This window comes from Oncorhynchus gorbuscha, linkage group LG21 (genome assembly GCF_021184085.1).
Source record: "Oncorhynchus gorbuscha isolate QuinsamMale2020 ecotype Even-year linkage group LG21, OgorEven_v1.0, whole genome shotgun sequence".
NCBI classification, from domain to species: domain Eukaryota; kingdom Metazoa; phylum Chordata; class Actinopteri; order Salmoniformes; family Salmonidae; genus Oncorhynchus; species Oncorhynchus gorbuscha.
Genome location: NC_060193.1, coordinates 26256407 through 26273524, shown reverse-complemented (window position 1 = coordinate 26273524; position 17118 = coordinate 26256407). Strand labels below are relative to the sequence as shown.

The 17118-nt window shown below is 41.2% G+C and overlaps 1 protein-coding gene across 1 annotated transcript; it reads left to right on the top strand.

Annotated features, from left to right (window-relative positions):
* Window positions 1-37: 37 nt before the first annotated feature.
* LOC124008118 (palmitoyltransferase ZDHHC21-like) lies at window positions 38-8886 on the top strand. Its single transcript, XM_046319115.1, has 8 exons — window positions 38-180; window positions 710-874; window positions 961-1059; window positions 1204-1315; window positions 1685-1823; window positions 2194-2310; window positions 4999-5042; window positions 5326-8886. The coding sequence occupies exons 2-8, from the start codon at window positions 721-723 to the stop codon at window positions 5468-5470; spliced, it is 810 nt and encodes a 269-aa protein (XP_046175071.1). The 5' UTR covers window positions 38-180; window positions 710-720; the 3' UTR covers window positions 5471-8886.
* The last annotated feature ends 8232 nt before the right edge of the window (window positions 8887-17118 follow it).

The following is a 17118-nucleotide window of genomic DNA, read 5'->3' as shown; positions in this document are numbered from 1 at the left end:
GTGGCAGCAGGACTAATCTTTCTGACAGCAAATCAAAACACAGTCACAGAATATTTAATTTGCGGCATCTCCACGGAAGTACCCACTAAGAACTGAACCGGTGGACTCATTGGAAAAAGACAGTGCTAATAAGTGGGGTATCCCACTGAATTTTAGGAATACATATCCCCAGCTTGACGTGTAGGTGGAGTAACTAAAGTCATGTGATTGCTAGCTACATTTGGATCTGTTACTGCTAGCTATCTACAAAGACCAAGCCCGCGCGTAGCTAGCTAGCTAGCGAGCTACCTACCTACCTACCTGTCAGACAAGCTCGCCAGCAATCAATATATTTTTCATGTGTCTATTGTCTACCTTGTATGCATGACATGGTCTACTTTCAGGAAATATGTAGCTAGCTAGTAAAGTGTCAATATGTTAAGGTACAATCAGAATGTATTACATTATTGTGTGTGTCATAATGTGACTTATGGGTGGGTGCACACTAACATGTCAACATTGGTTCATGATGTACACAGGCATCCAATAAGAATCAGACGAGTATGAGAAAGTGAGATAAAGTTGACTATGAGCTCAATTTTTATTGAGTTAGACCTTCACAGGTGCAACCTAACCTATTGATTAACACTGATCATAAGCTGCCAATGGGCATATCCATATATTTTTCTCCAGGGAAGGTTATGACACTTCGTCTCTCTGTGTCCCCAAGTCACAGGAACCATGAAGCTTCGGCTGCACTTTGTGGTGGACCCCATGGGCTGGTTCTGCATGAGTGTGGTGTTTGCCATCTGGCTCTACAACTCCTTCTTCGTCCCCAAGTTGGTGCTGCTGCCACATTTCTATGAGGGCCATATCCACTGGGCCTTGGTTGTCAGTGAGTATCAATCCCACAGACCAGGAGTTATTTCTGAATAATCAAAGACTTTTACTGCTATAGTCATCCTGTTCCTCTACTCCTAGGTTACTACTTAGCATCAGCCTTCTGTATGGCAGCACTTTTTAGAGCTTCTACAGCTGACCCTGGCAGACTCCCAACCGAACCCCACATCCCTCACTCAGGTAATGTGGCATTCCACAGCCTCTCCCTCTGTGTCATGAATACAGATAGAAGATCCTCTGATATAAGGTTTTTTATATGACAAAAGTATATAATTTGACATGGTCAGTCGTGACATGGAGACCTTTTTTGTTACTTTGTTTCAGAGCGAGAGCAGTGGGAAATGTGTAGCAAGTGCAACATGATGAGACCAAAAAGGTCCCACCACTGCAGTCGTTGTGGCCATTGTGTACGTAGAATGGACCACCACTGTCCATGGTAAGGCTTCAGACACTTCTATCACTCCCCTATGAGATTCAGCTATACAGGGCAGCTCTTTGTGGGGGGAAATGTCGAATTTTGTGTAGCATTCAAAGAGCTGATGGTGATATTGTCTTTCCTCGAACTGGCCAAGAGAGGGGGCCGCCTGTACAGTATTTAGAACCTACACTGCACCTCTTCTCTAGCAGCACCCCCAGGATTGCCATTTGCCACATTGCTAAAAGAAATAGACAGTTAATTGAACGGTTTATGCCTAAAAAAAAGTGTATCCTCTTAGGAAAATCTGCTTGATATTTGACTAGCTTGTAACTAGGCCTATGAGCAGTCCTGTAAAATATATAATTTCTCCCTCTTGTCTCCTGGCAGGATCAATAATTGTGTAGGGGAGGACAACCACTGGCTCTTTTTGCAGCTCTGTTTTTACACACAGGTCCTCAGTTTGTTCACCCTGGCTCTGGACTTCTGCCAGTACTATTTCTTCCAGTCCTTAACAACATTGGACCAGGTAAAGTCAAGAATGAAAAGTGAGGCCTTATCAACACCGAACTAGCATTAATTCAAGGAATGAATCACTGGACAGAACCCTACATGGTTTGAATCATGACTTGGTTCTATTTGGTAAAAGGGATCACAAGGAAGCATTTCGTCAGAGTTTTTGATTACGTCTTAAGTCAAGATGTGACTTATTTCCTTGGAAAGTATGGTATCAATCTCTCACAGATCCCTGTCTGTTAGACACATAAAAAGTACTCTCCCGTCTATGTTTTGATGATTCATATTTGAATGGGGATGGTATGCTGAATGTATGGAAGGTGGACGGGGGTATGTGCATGGTGCTGTGAAGTTGACTTTGGCCTCTTCTGGTTCTCTCATAGGAGGCATTTACTGCGCGTCACGAGCTCGCCCTGATACGAGTGTCTGCGATCATGGGTCTGGTGATGTTCGGAGGCATGAGCAGCCTCTTCTACACTCAGCTGGCTGGCATCCTGACAGTGAGTCAAATCTCTCTCCTGTCTCTCATTACAGATTGTGGTCAGAAAATTGTGGTCAAGTAAATATCAAAGTTGTTGTTGTACAGTGTGTTCGGAAAGTGTTCAGACCCCTTCCCCTTTTCCACATTTTATTACGTAACATCCTTATTCTAAAATTGATTACTTAGATCCCCCCTCATCAATCTACATACAATATCCCATAATGACTAAACAAAAACATGTTTTTAGACATTTTTGCAAATGCATATATAAAAAACAGAAATATCACATTTACATTAGTATTCAGACCCTTTACTCAGTACTTTGTTGAAGCACCTTTGGCAGCAATTACAGCCTTGAGTCTTCTTGGGTATGACGCTACAAGCTTGGCACGCCTGTATTTGGGGAGTTTCTCCCATTCTTCTCTGCAGATCTCACCAACTCTGTCGGGTTGGATGGGGAGTGTCACTGCTCAGCTATTTTCAGGTCTCTCCAGAGATGTTCGATCGGGTTCAAGTTCGGGCTCTAACTGGGCCACTCAAGGACATTCAGGGACTTGTCCCGAAGACACTTATGCATTGTCTTGGCTGTGTGCTTAGGATCGTTTTCCTGTTGGAAGGTGAGCCTTCGCCCCAGTCTGAGGTCCTGAGCTCTCTGGAGCAGGTTTTCATCAAGGACCTCTCTGTACTTTGCTCCGTTCATCTTTCCCTCAATCTTGACTAGTCTCCCAGTCCCTGCTGCTGAAAAGCATCCCCACAGCATGATGCTGCAACCACCATGCTTCACCGTAGGGATGGTAATGGTGATGAGCAGGGCCTGATTTCTTCCTGATGTGATGCTTGGCATTCAGGCCAAAGAGTTCTCTTGGTTTCATCAGACCAGAAAATGTTGTTTATCATGTTCTAAGAGTCCTTTAGCTGCCTTTTCCAAGCAGGCTGTCATGTGCCTTTTACTGAGGAGTGGCTTCCGCCTGGCCACTCTACCATAAAGGCCTGATTGGTGGAGTGCTGCAGAGATGGTTGTCCTTCAGGAAAGTTCTCCCATCTCCACAGAGGAACTCTGGAGCTCTGTCAGTGACCATTGGGTTCTTGGTCATCTCCCTGACCCCCTTCTCCTCCGATTGCTCAGTTTGGCCGGGCAGCCAGCTCTAAGAAGAGTGTTGGTGGTTCCAAACTCCTTCCATATAAGAATGATGGAGGCCACTGTGTTCTTGGGGACCGTCAATGCTGCAGAAATGTTTTGGTGCCCTTCCCCAGATCTGTGCCTTGACACAATCCTGTCTCGGCACTCTACGGACAGTTCATTCGACCTCGTGGCTTGGTTTTTGCTCTGACATGCACTGTCAACTGTGGGACCTTTATATAGACAGGTGTGTACCTTTCCAAATCATGTCCAATCAATTGAATTTACCACAAGTTGTAGTAACATCTCAAGGATGATCAGTGGAAACAGGATGCCTCTGAGCTCAATTTCGAGTCTCATAGCAAAGGGTCTGAATACTTATGTAAAAAACATTTCTAAAAACCTGTTTTCACTTTGTCATTATGGGATATTGTGTGTACATTGATGAGGGGGGGGGGACTATTTAATACGTTTTAGAATAAGGCTGTAACGTAACAAAATGTGGAAAAGTGAAGGGGTCTGAATACTTTCCGAATGCACTGTATGTCAAAGTAGCACGTTATGCACTGTTTACTGAATGATGTATGCCATTCGGCCTCAGTTCTGTTCCTTGGTTATGTGACTAGTGTATCCACACTCAGACCAGATTTGTACCTATTGCTCTCGAAGTAGTTGGAATATTAGGATGTGTTTGTAAACTTTTCTGTGTCCTTGGCTGTCATGACCTAGATGAGCCCTCACCTTTAACCTCTGTGAGTGGATTGACAGGATGTAATGAACCAACACCAAGGTGCAATAGACTTAAAAGCTTAAATGTGAGCCCAGCTGAGTAAAACCATCTGGACTGGTAAGCCATTAATGTCCCTGTAGGTAAACACGGGTCCTTCTCGCAGCTTAGGAAGGCCTAGTTAGTCCAATACTCACTCGTCTTGTTGTTGCACAGACCTGTGAACAGGCTTAGTAAAATATTTGCTGATTGGCCAAAGCCCTACACCTCCATGTCTCAATGTATGGACGTACGCCACCAGAAGCTATTGGCTATTTTAATACAACAAAACATATGGTAAGGAGGAAGGGCAATGGCAGGAGGTTGGTCAGTTGTTTGTTATTAACCGAGAAAGCAACCTAACAGGAATAAGATGATAACAATATGTTACAAATGTACAGTAAACGCAGTCGTGATAGTTAGCTGTTTTGATTGTTGATTAAACGGATAAAGGTCCTTTTCAGAAAACATCTTGACTTTGGAAACCTTTGGAAATCCGCACAGGTGGGCAGGTGCATTAATGCAGCGTTGTTAGGGTTTGGCCGGGGTAAACCATCATTGTAAATAAGAATTTGTTCCTTATTGACTTGCCTAAGTTAAAGAAAGTTGTTGTTTTTTAAATTACGTCTCATTTGTATTTGGTGTGTTTTCTGTTTGGTGAATCGCTTTGTGTGTAAGGCCTCCACTTGAAGAGGTTTGCCTGGCTAAGTACATCCTGTTAATTAATGCAAATAAATGTTCCAGGGCAGTCTGTGATCATGCAAACTACTCAAATATGTTAACTGTTTAAACTATTTCCCTCTCGTGTGACCCTCTAACAGGACACCACCACCATTGAGAAAATGGCTAACTTCTCAAATAAAATGTAAGTACCATGGTTTTGCTCCTTTGTGCTGCCTTTGATACAAAGGACAATAAAATCCTCTTAGTACTTGGAGACTTTGTTGGGCTCTGTGGACAGCCTCTTCAGTTTCATGTTTTACTGATCTGGATGGAAACAATTTGTCCAGCCTGCTAGTTGACAAATCATCTCAGTACTATTTCATTGAATTTGGTGTTCCACAAGTGTTGGGACCTCTGTTTTTCCTCTTTAGAGACCATTCAGACTTGCATGCTTATGCACATCATTTTTCCTTTTTCTTTCACAGAGGCGGGGCTGGTGGTGGGTCAAAGGAATCCTGGCAGCGGACTCTGGCTGAGGTGTTTGGCACCACCTGGAAAGTCCTGTGGTTCATCCCGTTGAGGAGCAGGCAACCGCTGACCTTTCCCCACCACTTCCGCACTCACGTGTAGATAAGTGAAGGAGCTCTGTCCCACTTCGAACCAGACGATAGGCTGCCATCTCTGACAGAGAATACACTGTGCACACTTTCGGCACCCCCCCCCCCGCCTGCCTTCACCTCCCTGTTTTGTGTCATCTAAGCTCGGTGGTAGTCTTGGTTGGCCAGTGGATACACACAGTCTTTTTGTCTTTCTCTCTAGGACGTAGGATTGACAGTGCCTGAACTAGATCACAAACTCGAGTACATGTTACCAAGTGCAACCTAGTCCCCTTTCTAATCATTACTAGGGGCTCCATTGTGCTCTATTGTCCCATTGCGGAAACCACTTTAAAGGGAAATTGCTTTTGAGAGAAACTCAAAAGGAAATCACTAAGAACCTCAAGTTGATTGTAGGACCATGTAGACCTTCAAATGACACTAAATATTAACCCTAACTCTGTCCCCAATACACAGCCAAATTTTTCTATAATTTGTGCCATGACATTTTTAGTCAGTCTCCCAAATGGTTTGGATACACAATTTTTACAGAAGGCTATATAAGTCATTATTTTGGGAAGAATTTGGCAAGTTGGTTTATGGGTTGCTATAATGTAAAGCAGTACCATGATTTAATTGCATTCCATAATTATATGGTTCAAGGGTTCCTTTGCTTTACTGTTTACACTAATATTTATTTTAAAGATTTTTTAAAACACCTTAATATTAACTACATAGTAACCAACCATGAGTTATTTTCCATTCACAGCGGTAATGTCTTGTGTTCCACTTTCATTACTATCAATTAGACAATATTTCCACAGAAGTGCTGAACTTTCACAGATATCCATGATTAGAAACATCTCACAATGCTAGAAAGTCATCTGTTATAAAACACTATGTTTGCTTGAGACTTTTTCAAACCTCTACACTGCCTATTGCCAAATTATTTAACCTTCCCAATGAAGATGATTTGAAAAATGTCCCAATGGGGAGTCACAGTGAAACAAGTGGATTGTATCAACATTTATTTCAAGCTATACCAAATACTTGTATTTATATCTATCTGCTGTTGTACACTTGGCTGTAACATTGTGCATATGCACCGATATATTACCTCTATATTCTTTTGTACACATTCCACATTTTTTTCAACATGCTGTAGAAATCTTTGACGAATTACTCCTCTTTTAATCTTTTAACAAGTTATTTCAATGTTCTCATCACTTGTTGAGTTGATCATTTTTTATGTATTGAATGTATGATAATAACGTCTCCTGTACCTAATGTAAGACCCAGTGGAGTCTCAGAACACTGTACATGTAAGTGAGTAGGCACCGATTGATGTTGATTTGTTTTTATGTTGAATGTGGGGACGGCTGCTGTAAATTGTCTGTCATATTTCTAGTTTCTCCTTTTTCTGTAGCTTGATTGGTCGTAAATGGTAGTGGACGCTGGAATCTTTTTTGTTGTTATAATAACGATAGGGTCTTTAATTTTAATTTCCTGGTTGATATTGTAGTATGTTTTCTACTCTTTACTTCATCATATAAGATGCATCATATATGGGGAATGTTAATGTTACAATAATGAAAAATACATGTTTTTCGTTTAGACTTGAAATATTTGTCAATGGCACGTCACCAATAGGAGTGCCACCAACTGTCTTAAACCATAGATGTATGTACAATTTTTTTTTTAAACTACATCAACTGTAAATCTAAAAAGGACCCTGGTGAGGAGCTGTATGCTCATTACATCAACTGGTGTCCCACAGGGCTTGATGCTAAGTCCCCTGCTGTTCCCATGTATGTCTTCTACACTCCCCTATTTAAACGTTATCTCTCTCCTAACTTCATCACTCGTGATGGATCCTCCATTGTCTTATGACACTATATAATGTAATGTACCACTTCCTCTGTAATCATTCAACTCCGTGCTACTGAAATCTGCACTTTATTACATCCCATGATCTTAGAATTTAGCACTTTTTATTTTAGTAAGGAATTTGCCATTAACCTTTGCCATAGCATTAACATAGGTCTTTTTTAGTTGGTTGTTTAGCCCCCTTATTATAATTAACTTTTAATAAGTGGCTCTAGATAAGTGTCTATGCTAAATTACAAATGTACGAGGAAGGGGAGTCCACATATACAGATGTAGGATCTTAACTTGAGCCAGTTTGCACAAACAATTATCCTGCAACAACAGGATGGATGTGGATTATAATGAATTGACGTTTTGTTGAATGGATACAGTTTTCATAAGGAAAATTCAGGTCTGAAATGTCAAAGTGGAAATTACAAACTTCAGAAGCCTTTTTAAACCTCAAATACAATTTCCTCCATTGCAGGAAAGTTCTCCTGAAACTGGGTAATCAAATTAAGATTCTACATCTGTATTGAGTCTTGTAGTTGCGGCATACGTCTTTAAAAAATTGAATCTAATGTAATCGACACATGATTCATGCATGTTCAGGTTAAATTACCTGTTGTTTACATATTTATTTTTTACATATAAGAGCACCAATATTTTACAGTTAGAGATTTCAGCTTGAAGTACCAATGTTGTGCTGACTCATGCATTTGGCTAAATGATTCTCGTTAGGCCTTTTTGCTGCAACAACTTTTCTTTCTCAATGTAATTAAGAAGAATGCATATATACAGTAGATCATAAATGTGTTGTGCATATATCATATATCATATATTCCTGACTGTTGTGTAATGAATTGGGCTCCAACCTGACATCAAGACTGACTTGAGGATGCATTAGAATGTATAGAGGCTTGAAGCTTAAGACTCTTTTGTCCTCAAGATGTTGCAATAAGATGGAATTGAATTTCATTGAGTTCAATTGAAATGTATCTCCATAACTTAAATATAATGTAGACGTCCGTATACTCAACATAATATATATTTAAAGGGAATGTCTCTTAAGATGTTGTTATGCCTCACATACATTGCCTCGCATATACATGCATTTCAAATAGCCACCTACATTTTACATTACCTACAAACCATTACTGTTTTTTATTGTACCCATGATACCTATATTCTGAAAATTCTAATATTTAGTTAACTTACAGATAGATTAAGGTATGGCATAAGGAATGGAACATCAATTTGGGCCTAATATTGTCCATTTGAGAATCAATTTCAGGGAAATATTTTGATTTAAAAAGTGTTTTTAACTGATGGAATTAAAGGAATTTATTAATGACTTGAAATTCAGTTTGAGCTTTTAAAAAATAGTTCAGTTCAAATCTGTTTTGGGAAGACCGAATTTAAAGTTAATGTGATACATGTTGGTTATTTTCTGTGTCTCAGGTTATAATTATATTCATTTTCTTTGACAATTAAGAAAACACCCATTGTTTTAATCATGAGAATATGAATGCTGCCAATACACATGATTATTTACTAAATAAATGCTGTAACTAAGTTCTTAAATGTGCTTCATTGTTATTTCCTGCTCATTTCTGTTCATCAGAGGTGGCCAACCCTCCTACTGGAGAGCTACTGTCTGTGCAGGCTTTTGCACCAGCCCTGCTAAAACACATTTGGTACTATTAATCAACTACTCATCAGGACCTTTATTAGCTCAGTCAGGTATTAGAGTAGGGTTGGAGCAAAGTCCTGCACCCCAAAAACTTTGAGGATGCATTTAACAGACCCTTCATCTTGGTCTGGCACTGTTTTTACACAATGTGCCTAAAGTCAAAACCCAACAAAGTATGTAGTTATGAATATTCACTGTTTGAATTCAGTAAAACAATATGTGGGTCGTCTTTGTCAATTGTCCCTAACCCCAGGTCTTAACAACTCAGTGAAGCGGTCATAATGTGTGCATGAACCCAGAATTAAATTTATGCTACCATTGTTATCTTCCAGACGATTTAAACTGGCAACAAGTATGGAGTCCGTTCCTCACAAACTCCTATGAGTGATGAGCTTTTTGGATGCCCCGAGCAAAGCTGACATACAGATGTAGTATCTTAATTTGACCAGTATCGTTTAAATTAAATAATCCGGCAGCAACAGGATTGGAACATTTAGTCCATAATGTTGCTTGATCAGCGGTTAGGCTATTAGCTGGAGGCTACATGGAAAGTACAATACTGTTAAGATAACCATGTGTTAGTAAGGGTTTTCAGTGAATTTATGAACATCATAAAGCTAATCTGCATTTCTGCGATGCAGGAAAAACCTCAACAACAAAAGAGTGATCAAATTAAGATTGTACACCTGTAGAGGCAATTTCCGTCTTTACATTTACAAAGTAAAAATGCTTCATAATCAGTTTATGGTTACTGTGGGGCTATTATCTAATCCAGTGACATTCCAATTGACCTTAAATAAGTAAAATATGCTTTGTGTTACAGTGAATTGTATAACAATGCATTGTATGCATGTTATAAGTACACATGCCATGAAATAAACATGTTGCACAATACGCTCCTAGTCAGGGACAGAGCTAAAACAGATCACTTTGTCCATACTGTGATAGTTGGTAGTTTTGTGTGCAGATTAGACAATGGCAATGGATTTTTTAATTAACCAATTAAACTTGATTAAACTTAAACACGAAACATTCCCTATATGCCCATGCTCAGACATGTCCACTTACTTTATGTATGTTTGAGTGAGTTTACAAAATCAGTGATGAAGATAACATAGGCCTAACTCTTACACATCAAGGGTGGTCGACACCAATAACATATTTCTTTCATTTCTTTAAGTCATTTGATGATATGAAAATGTTCTACCAAGAGTCCATGTTAATGTATTTCCTTAATCTCAGGTCCTGCTTCATCAAGTGGACTAATTAAACAAGTGGCCACCTGTTACCAGCACAGGAGTGGACATCTGGCAAAACAAAGGAAACAATTAGGGACTTGATAGAAACATAATATCTAAAGCGTGGAGGGGTGTCTTTTAAGATGCAAGCCGTGTCTATATAAAGTTTTATTAGCAGTATGATTGGAGGTATTACTGTCCCAATGTGCTCTGCTCCATTTCACCAAACCTAGACTGGGATTAAGTATGCAGTAGACATGTCAAACATTGTTGGATTTTTAATTAGTAATTAATCGCAGACAATCTTTTTTTAATTTCAGGTTTGTTTCCATATGGGTCATGTTTAATCCATGGCATATGATTGTAGCATAGAAAAGGCTGGTGATATTTGCATACAAAATGTATTCATTCTAACACAATTATTTTCAAACAAAAGAAGTCATATTTTACTTATTTAAGGTTTCGCCAAAACAACCAACATGTAAACATCTCTATAAACATTTTTTTAGTATATTGTGCCTTCTCACAGTAGAGTAACCACAAAGAACTTCCCAAGAACTTGAAATATGGCGCTGATAGAGATGGCAGCTTCGCTTCAAGTCCTTAGGAAACTGTGCAGTATTTATTTATTTATTTTAATTTTACCCCCTATTTCGTGGTATCCAATTGTTGGTAGTTACTATCTTGTCTCATCGCTACAACTCCCGTACGGGCTCGGGAGAGACGAAGGTCGAAAGCCATGTTTCCTCTGAAACACAACCCAACCAAGCCGCACTGCTTCTTAACACAGCACGCATCCAACCAGCCGCACCAATGTGTCGGAGGAAACACTGTGCACCCGGCAACCTGGTTAGCATGCACTGCGTCCGGCCCACCACAGGAGTCACTAGTACGCGATGAGACAAGGATATCCCTACCGGCCAAGCCCTCCCTAACCTGGACGACACTAGGCCAATTGTGCGTCGCCCCATGGACCTCCCGGTCACGGCCGGCTGTGACAGAGCCTGGGCTCGAACCCAGTCTCTGGTGGCGCAGCTACCACTGCGCCACCCGGGAGCCCCCCTGTATTTCGTTTTTTTATGTATTATTTCTTACATTGTTCAGCCCAGAAAACCTTAAGTGTTATTACATACAGCCGGGAAGAACTATTGAATATCCGAGAGAAGTCAACGTACCAGCATAACCAGCACTACGACCAGGATACCTACACCTGATGTCACAGGAAGGCAAAAAATATCATCAAGGACAATAACCACCTGAGCCACCATCTGTTCACCCCGCTTCCATCCAGAAGGCGAGGTCAGTACAGGTGCATCGGAAGCTGTTTTTCAATCTCTGTCTTTATCTCAAGGCCATCAGATTGTTAAACAGCCACCAGTAGCACAGAGAGGCGGCTGCCGACCTACAGACTTGATATCATTGGCCACTTTAATAAATGGAACACTAGTCACTTTAATAATGCCACTTTAAGAATGTTTACATATCTCACATTACTCATCTCATATGTTTATACTGTATCCTTCACTATCTATTCTTTACTATCTATTGCATCTTAGCCGCTCGGTCACTGCTCATCCATATATAATATACTTATATATTCTCACCCCATTCCTTTACTAGATTGTGTGTATTAGGTTTTGTTGTGGAATTGTTAGATATTCCCTGTTAGATACGGCTGCACTGTTGGCTCTAGAAGCATAAGCCTTTCGCTACACTCGCAATAACATCTGCTAACCATGTGTATGTGACCAATTTGATTTGAAGAGCAGCATGAATCAGAGTTTGAGGTGTATCTACACACCTGCGATCTTTAAAAGGACACGTTCACTTGTGATTTAAATCAATCGAAGAATATATGTTTTTCATGAAGTAGACCACCGTGTGCATGTACTTGATACCAGTTGCATTGACTCACATTCATTTGAAGTGCAGTAAAAGGTTGTGTGGTTCAAAAAGTGTTTTTGTCCCAAATACTGTCTCTCCAGTAGCAGATGTTGGGAATATGCCTCCCCTTCTATCTCTAGCAGCTGCAGCAGAGCAACTTTCTGCACTGGTCACTGGAGGTATTGATTTGGCCTATTGATTTTCACATGGGAAGTCATTGTCGTTGAAAAAGAAGAAAGTAGAAATCCAACTAAAGCTGGATCTCTGAACAGTTAAGCCTAATCCAATCAAGACTACGAAATGTATCGATTTTTCTTTCCAAATCAATAAAGTGCGCGGTGCGCGCCGACTGTCGACCTTTCAGTGTATGTGAGCGTGGCCCTTAACTTTCTCTTCTGTATGCCTGAACACGAACAAGCCGAGGCATCTAGGCTATGCTTTTTCAATAAACTTTTAGAACTGCTGAACAGTTCATCAGTAATAAAGGGGTAATAAAAGGATACCATTTGTAGACTGGTGCCTAAATGATCTACTGTGATTTACTCAAATGGCTACCTGGACTATTTACATTGACCCTCATTTTGTTTTCAGTTTTTTTGCACTGACCCTCTTGCACTGGCTCCATGCACACATACTGCACTACACTGACCCTCTTGCACTGGCTCCATGCACACATACTGCACTACACTGACCCTCTTGCACTGGCTCCATGCACACATACTGCACTATATTGACCCTCTTGCACTGGCTCCATGCACACATACTGTACTACACTGACCCTCTTGCACTGGCTCCATGCACACATACTGCACTACACTGACCCTCTTGCACTGGCTCCATGCACACATACTGCACTACACTGACCCTCTTGCACTGGCTCCATGCACACATACTGCACTACACTGACCCTCTTGCACTGGCTCCATGCACACATACTGTACTACACTGACCCTCTTGCACTGGCTCCATGCACACATACTGCACTACACTGACCCTCTTGCACTGGCTCCATGCACACATACTGTACTACACTGACCCTCTTGCACTGGCTCCATGCACACATACTGCACTACACTGACCCTCTTGCACTGGTTCCATGCACACATACTGCACTACACTGACCCTCTTGCATTGACTCCATGCACACATACTGTACTACACTGACCCTCTTGCACTGGCTCCATGCACACATACTGCACTACACTGACCCTCTTGCACTGGCTCCATGCACACATACTGTACCACACAGACCCTCTTGCACTGGCTCCATGCACACATACTGCACTACACTGACCCTCTTGCACTGGCTCCATGCACACATACTGTACTACACTGACCCTCTTGCACTGGCTCCATGCACACATACTGCACTACACTGACCCTCTTGCACTGGCTCCATGCACACATACTGCACTACACTGACCCTCTTGCACTGGCTCCATGCACACATACTGCACTACACTGACCCTCTTGCACTGGCTCCATGCACACATACTGTACTACACTGACCCTCTTGCACTGGCTCCATGCACACATACTGTACTACACTGACCCTCTTGCACTGGCTCCATGCACACATACTGCACTACACTGACCCTCTTGCACTGGCTCCATGCACACATACTGTATTACACTGACCCTCTTGCACTGGCTCCATGCACACATACTGCACTACACTGACCCTCTTGCACTGGCTCCATGCACACATACTGTACTACACTGACCCTCTTGCACTGGCTCCATGCAAACATACTGTACTACACTGACACTCCAACACACACACAAGTAGAGGCTGGCTCATAATAATGGCTGGAATGGATTTGATGGAATGGTATCAAACCTGTTTCCATGTGGTTGATAACATTCCATTCTCCATTCCAGCCATTATGAGCCATCCTCCCCTCAGTAGCCTTCACTGACTCGCACGTTCACATGTGCTGATGCTACTCTGTTAATCTATCCTGATTGCCGAGTCACTTTTACCCCTATACACCTGTACATTGTTACGTTTCCCAGCAAGAAAACGAAATATTGTCGCTCAAACAGAAGGGGGAACTAACAAAGAGTCACTGACAACAACCAGAAAAAACAGGGGGGGGGTTCTGAAAGACACTCATGGGGTGTCCATAAACAGAACCAAAAATACACCTACCATGAGCACACACTAAATTTGGCCAAGAGGCAAACAACATAAAAACCCACACCAAACGTAATAATAGGAAAAAGACTCAAATGTGGCTCAGTTTAGAAAGCTAAATAGGGAGCGCCAACTACAGGTGCTAACCCTTCACATTTATCAATATAACTGGTGCACTGGACCAGCGACTATTATTAAAGAGGCTGGGCCAACAAAAGTGAAACACCTTTCCACTAACGAGATGGCAATCAGCACAGGTGTAACACGTACTGACTAGCGAGGTGACACCAATCGGTGCGCCTTATGTGCTAATGAGCTATACGTGCTAAAGTCCAATCTCAAAACATAAATCGAAAAACTAAAGCCTGTAACAACATATTACCTCAATTACCTCGTACACCTGCACATTTACTCGGTACCGGTACTCCTTATATATACCCTCGTTGTTTTATATTATTTATTTGATTTATATTTTCTTTTTAACTCTGCATTGTTGGGAAAGGGCTCCTAGGTAAAGATTTCACAAGTCTACAGCTGTTATATTCAACGCATGTGACAAATAAAATGTGTTTCAAGGTTTCATGTACAGTATGTCTCATGTTATTGCTGCTTGTGTAAGTGCCTCTTGTGCAATACAGAAAGTTAAGAGAATCAGACTTGAAAGTATAAACGGGTATAATACCTGTGATTTTGATGAGATGTTACAGTACTATTCAGAACAATAACAGTAATAAAAGGATACCATTTGTAGACTGGTGCCTAAATTATCTACTGTGATTTACTCAGGGCTGATTTCCCAGACACAGATTAACACTAGTCCAGGACTAAAAATCATGGTCAATGGAGAATCTCATGTTTTTTTGTCGAGGACTAAACTTAAGCTGCCCCTTGTTGTATTGCCATTTAATTGGTCAGGTAGCTAACTTTAGGGGCATACAGTAAGTGATTCACAAGCCAAATAGTCCACAACCCCCAACTACCTTTCCTGGCATTTGGGTAAATTCATGCAAGAGGCTTTGCACAGCACTCAAGGTTTTTTTCTGTCTAAATGCCAACGGTTCAGAACCACTGCCATTCATGTTTTACTGCTCAGTTCACCCACGGTTCACGTGGGGTAAACCAGCTGCCTGGGAGAGGACAATGTGATGAGTTGGTGGCATGGAATGTGTCAGGAGTGAAAAGGTCTTTTCCACTGCCCCTTTAAATAATGTTGGAATCAATCAACTTCTTTAGTTGACCAACTAAGTGAGCAGGTATTATTTAAGGTATTATTTATGAGTGTTGTTGAGCGTTTTGTGTTCATCTCCAGAAGCAAACCATATGAATTTTGTTGTTTTATAAAAGGGTTGAGGCATTGCAATCAGGAGGGGTAAACAGAACTGCATACAAGAGACAAAACAAGGACACTTCAGCCAGCAATGCGTCACAACTAAGCAGCTAGACACCCACTGCCTGACCCTTGAGTCTTTACAAAAGAATGATGCTCCTGTTTTCAACTCTGCTTGTTCAAGATTAATCCAGACTGAAGGGGTGTGTGAGTGTGTGTGTGTGTGTGTGTGTGTGTGTGTGTGTGTGTGTGTGTGTGTGTGTGTGTGTGTGTGTGTGTGTGTGTGTGTGTGTGTGTGTGTGTGTGTGTGTGTGTGTGTGTGTGTGTGTGTGTGTGTGTGTGTGTGTGTGTGTGTGTGTGTGTGTGTGTGTGTACTGTACGTATGTACATGCGTGTGTATGTGAGAGAGAGACACACACACAGAGCAAGAGAAAGGCGGGGTCTATGAGAGAGCGGGGACACGGATCATGGTCCTTGTAATCATAGTGGTTTAAGACACTGGTCGTGTTGTAGCTTCCTCCCATAATGCAGTCTGTCATATAGGTTGGCCTACATGTAGCACAGCATGCCACTTGTGACTGATCTCTCCTTGATTAGGTATCTCATCCTCCACTGAGCTGTGTCTGATGAAGGTAGCAAACACAACCATGGCTGGAAATAAAGGAACAGACATTAAATGGCAGCTGTGTTACGATATGTCAGCCCGGACCTGGTGGATGGTAAGATCTGTTTAATTTCACTGTCTGTCATTCTCCCTCTTTTTAAAATCCTGTCTTATCCAGGTTCAACGTTCTTGCTGTGAGTTGTGTATTTGTTCAAAAGTTCAGCTGCGAGTATGATCTAATTTAAAGGGCACTTTTGTTAGGTATGCTGCTCTTCAAATCAAATGTTGGTGTTTGACAACAATTGATGTTAGACAACTTTTTTTTTGACTTCTCAAAGGTTACTTAGCTACCTGTCATTATGTTTAAAGCCCACTCTCTTTAACCAAACTTCATTTGGTCTCAGTATCTCTGTTAACTGTTCCACTGTGTCTGTGAACAACCTGGTCTCAGAGCATTTTGTATTATTCTGTACGTAAACCTATTCTGTAAGTAAATCCGAAACACTTCATTTAGTATGATATGTTACGTTTTTGTATGGTATGTATTAATCTGTGGATGTCTATAATCCATTTCATATGATAAGCTACAAATTACAATTCATATGTTATAAATTGGCTAAACGTACAATATGTTACGATTTCCAATTTGTTGTGGCTAACATTAGCTAGGTGGCTAACGCTAACGTTAGCTAGCTGAGTAATGTTAATTAGACTAGGGGTTAGGGTTAAAGTTAGGGTTAAGTTTAGGAGTTTGGTTAAAGGGTAAAGGTTAAGGTTAAGGGAAGCGTTAGCTAACATTCTAAGTAGTTGCAAAGTAGCAAAAAATGGCTAATTAGCTAAAATGCTAAAGTTATATGTGATGAGATTCAAGCACAGAACCTTTGGGTTGCTAGACATTCGCTTTACCCATCGCCCACCCATTCACTCCAAACA

Bases quoted from the DNA above. Each gene is read 5' to 3' on its own strand.
- LOC124008118 (XM_046319115.1), top strand. From the start codon at position 721: ATGAAGCTTCGGCTGCACTTTGTGGTGGACCCCATGGGCTGGTTCTGC. The intron at 1,316-1,684 runs GTAAGGCTTCAG...GTCTCCTGGCAG, and splicing joins ATGGACCACCACTGTCCATG to GATCAATAATTGTGTAGGGG. The intron at 2,311-4,998 runs GTGAGTCAAATC...ACCCTCTAACAG, and splicing joins AGCTGGCTGGCATCCTGACA to GACACCACCACCATTGAGAA.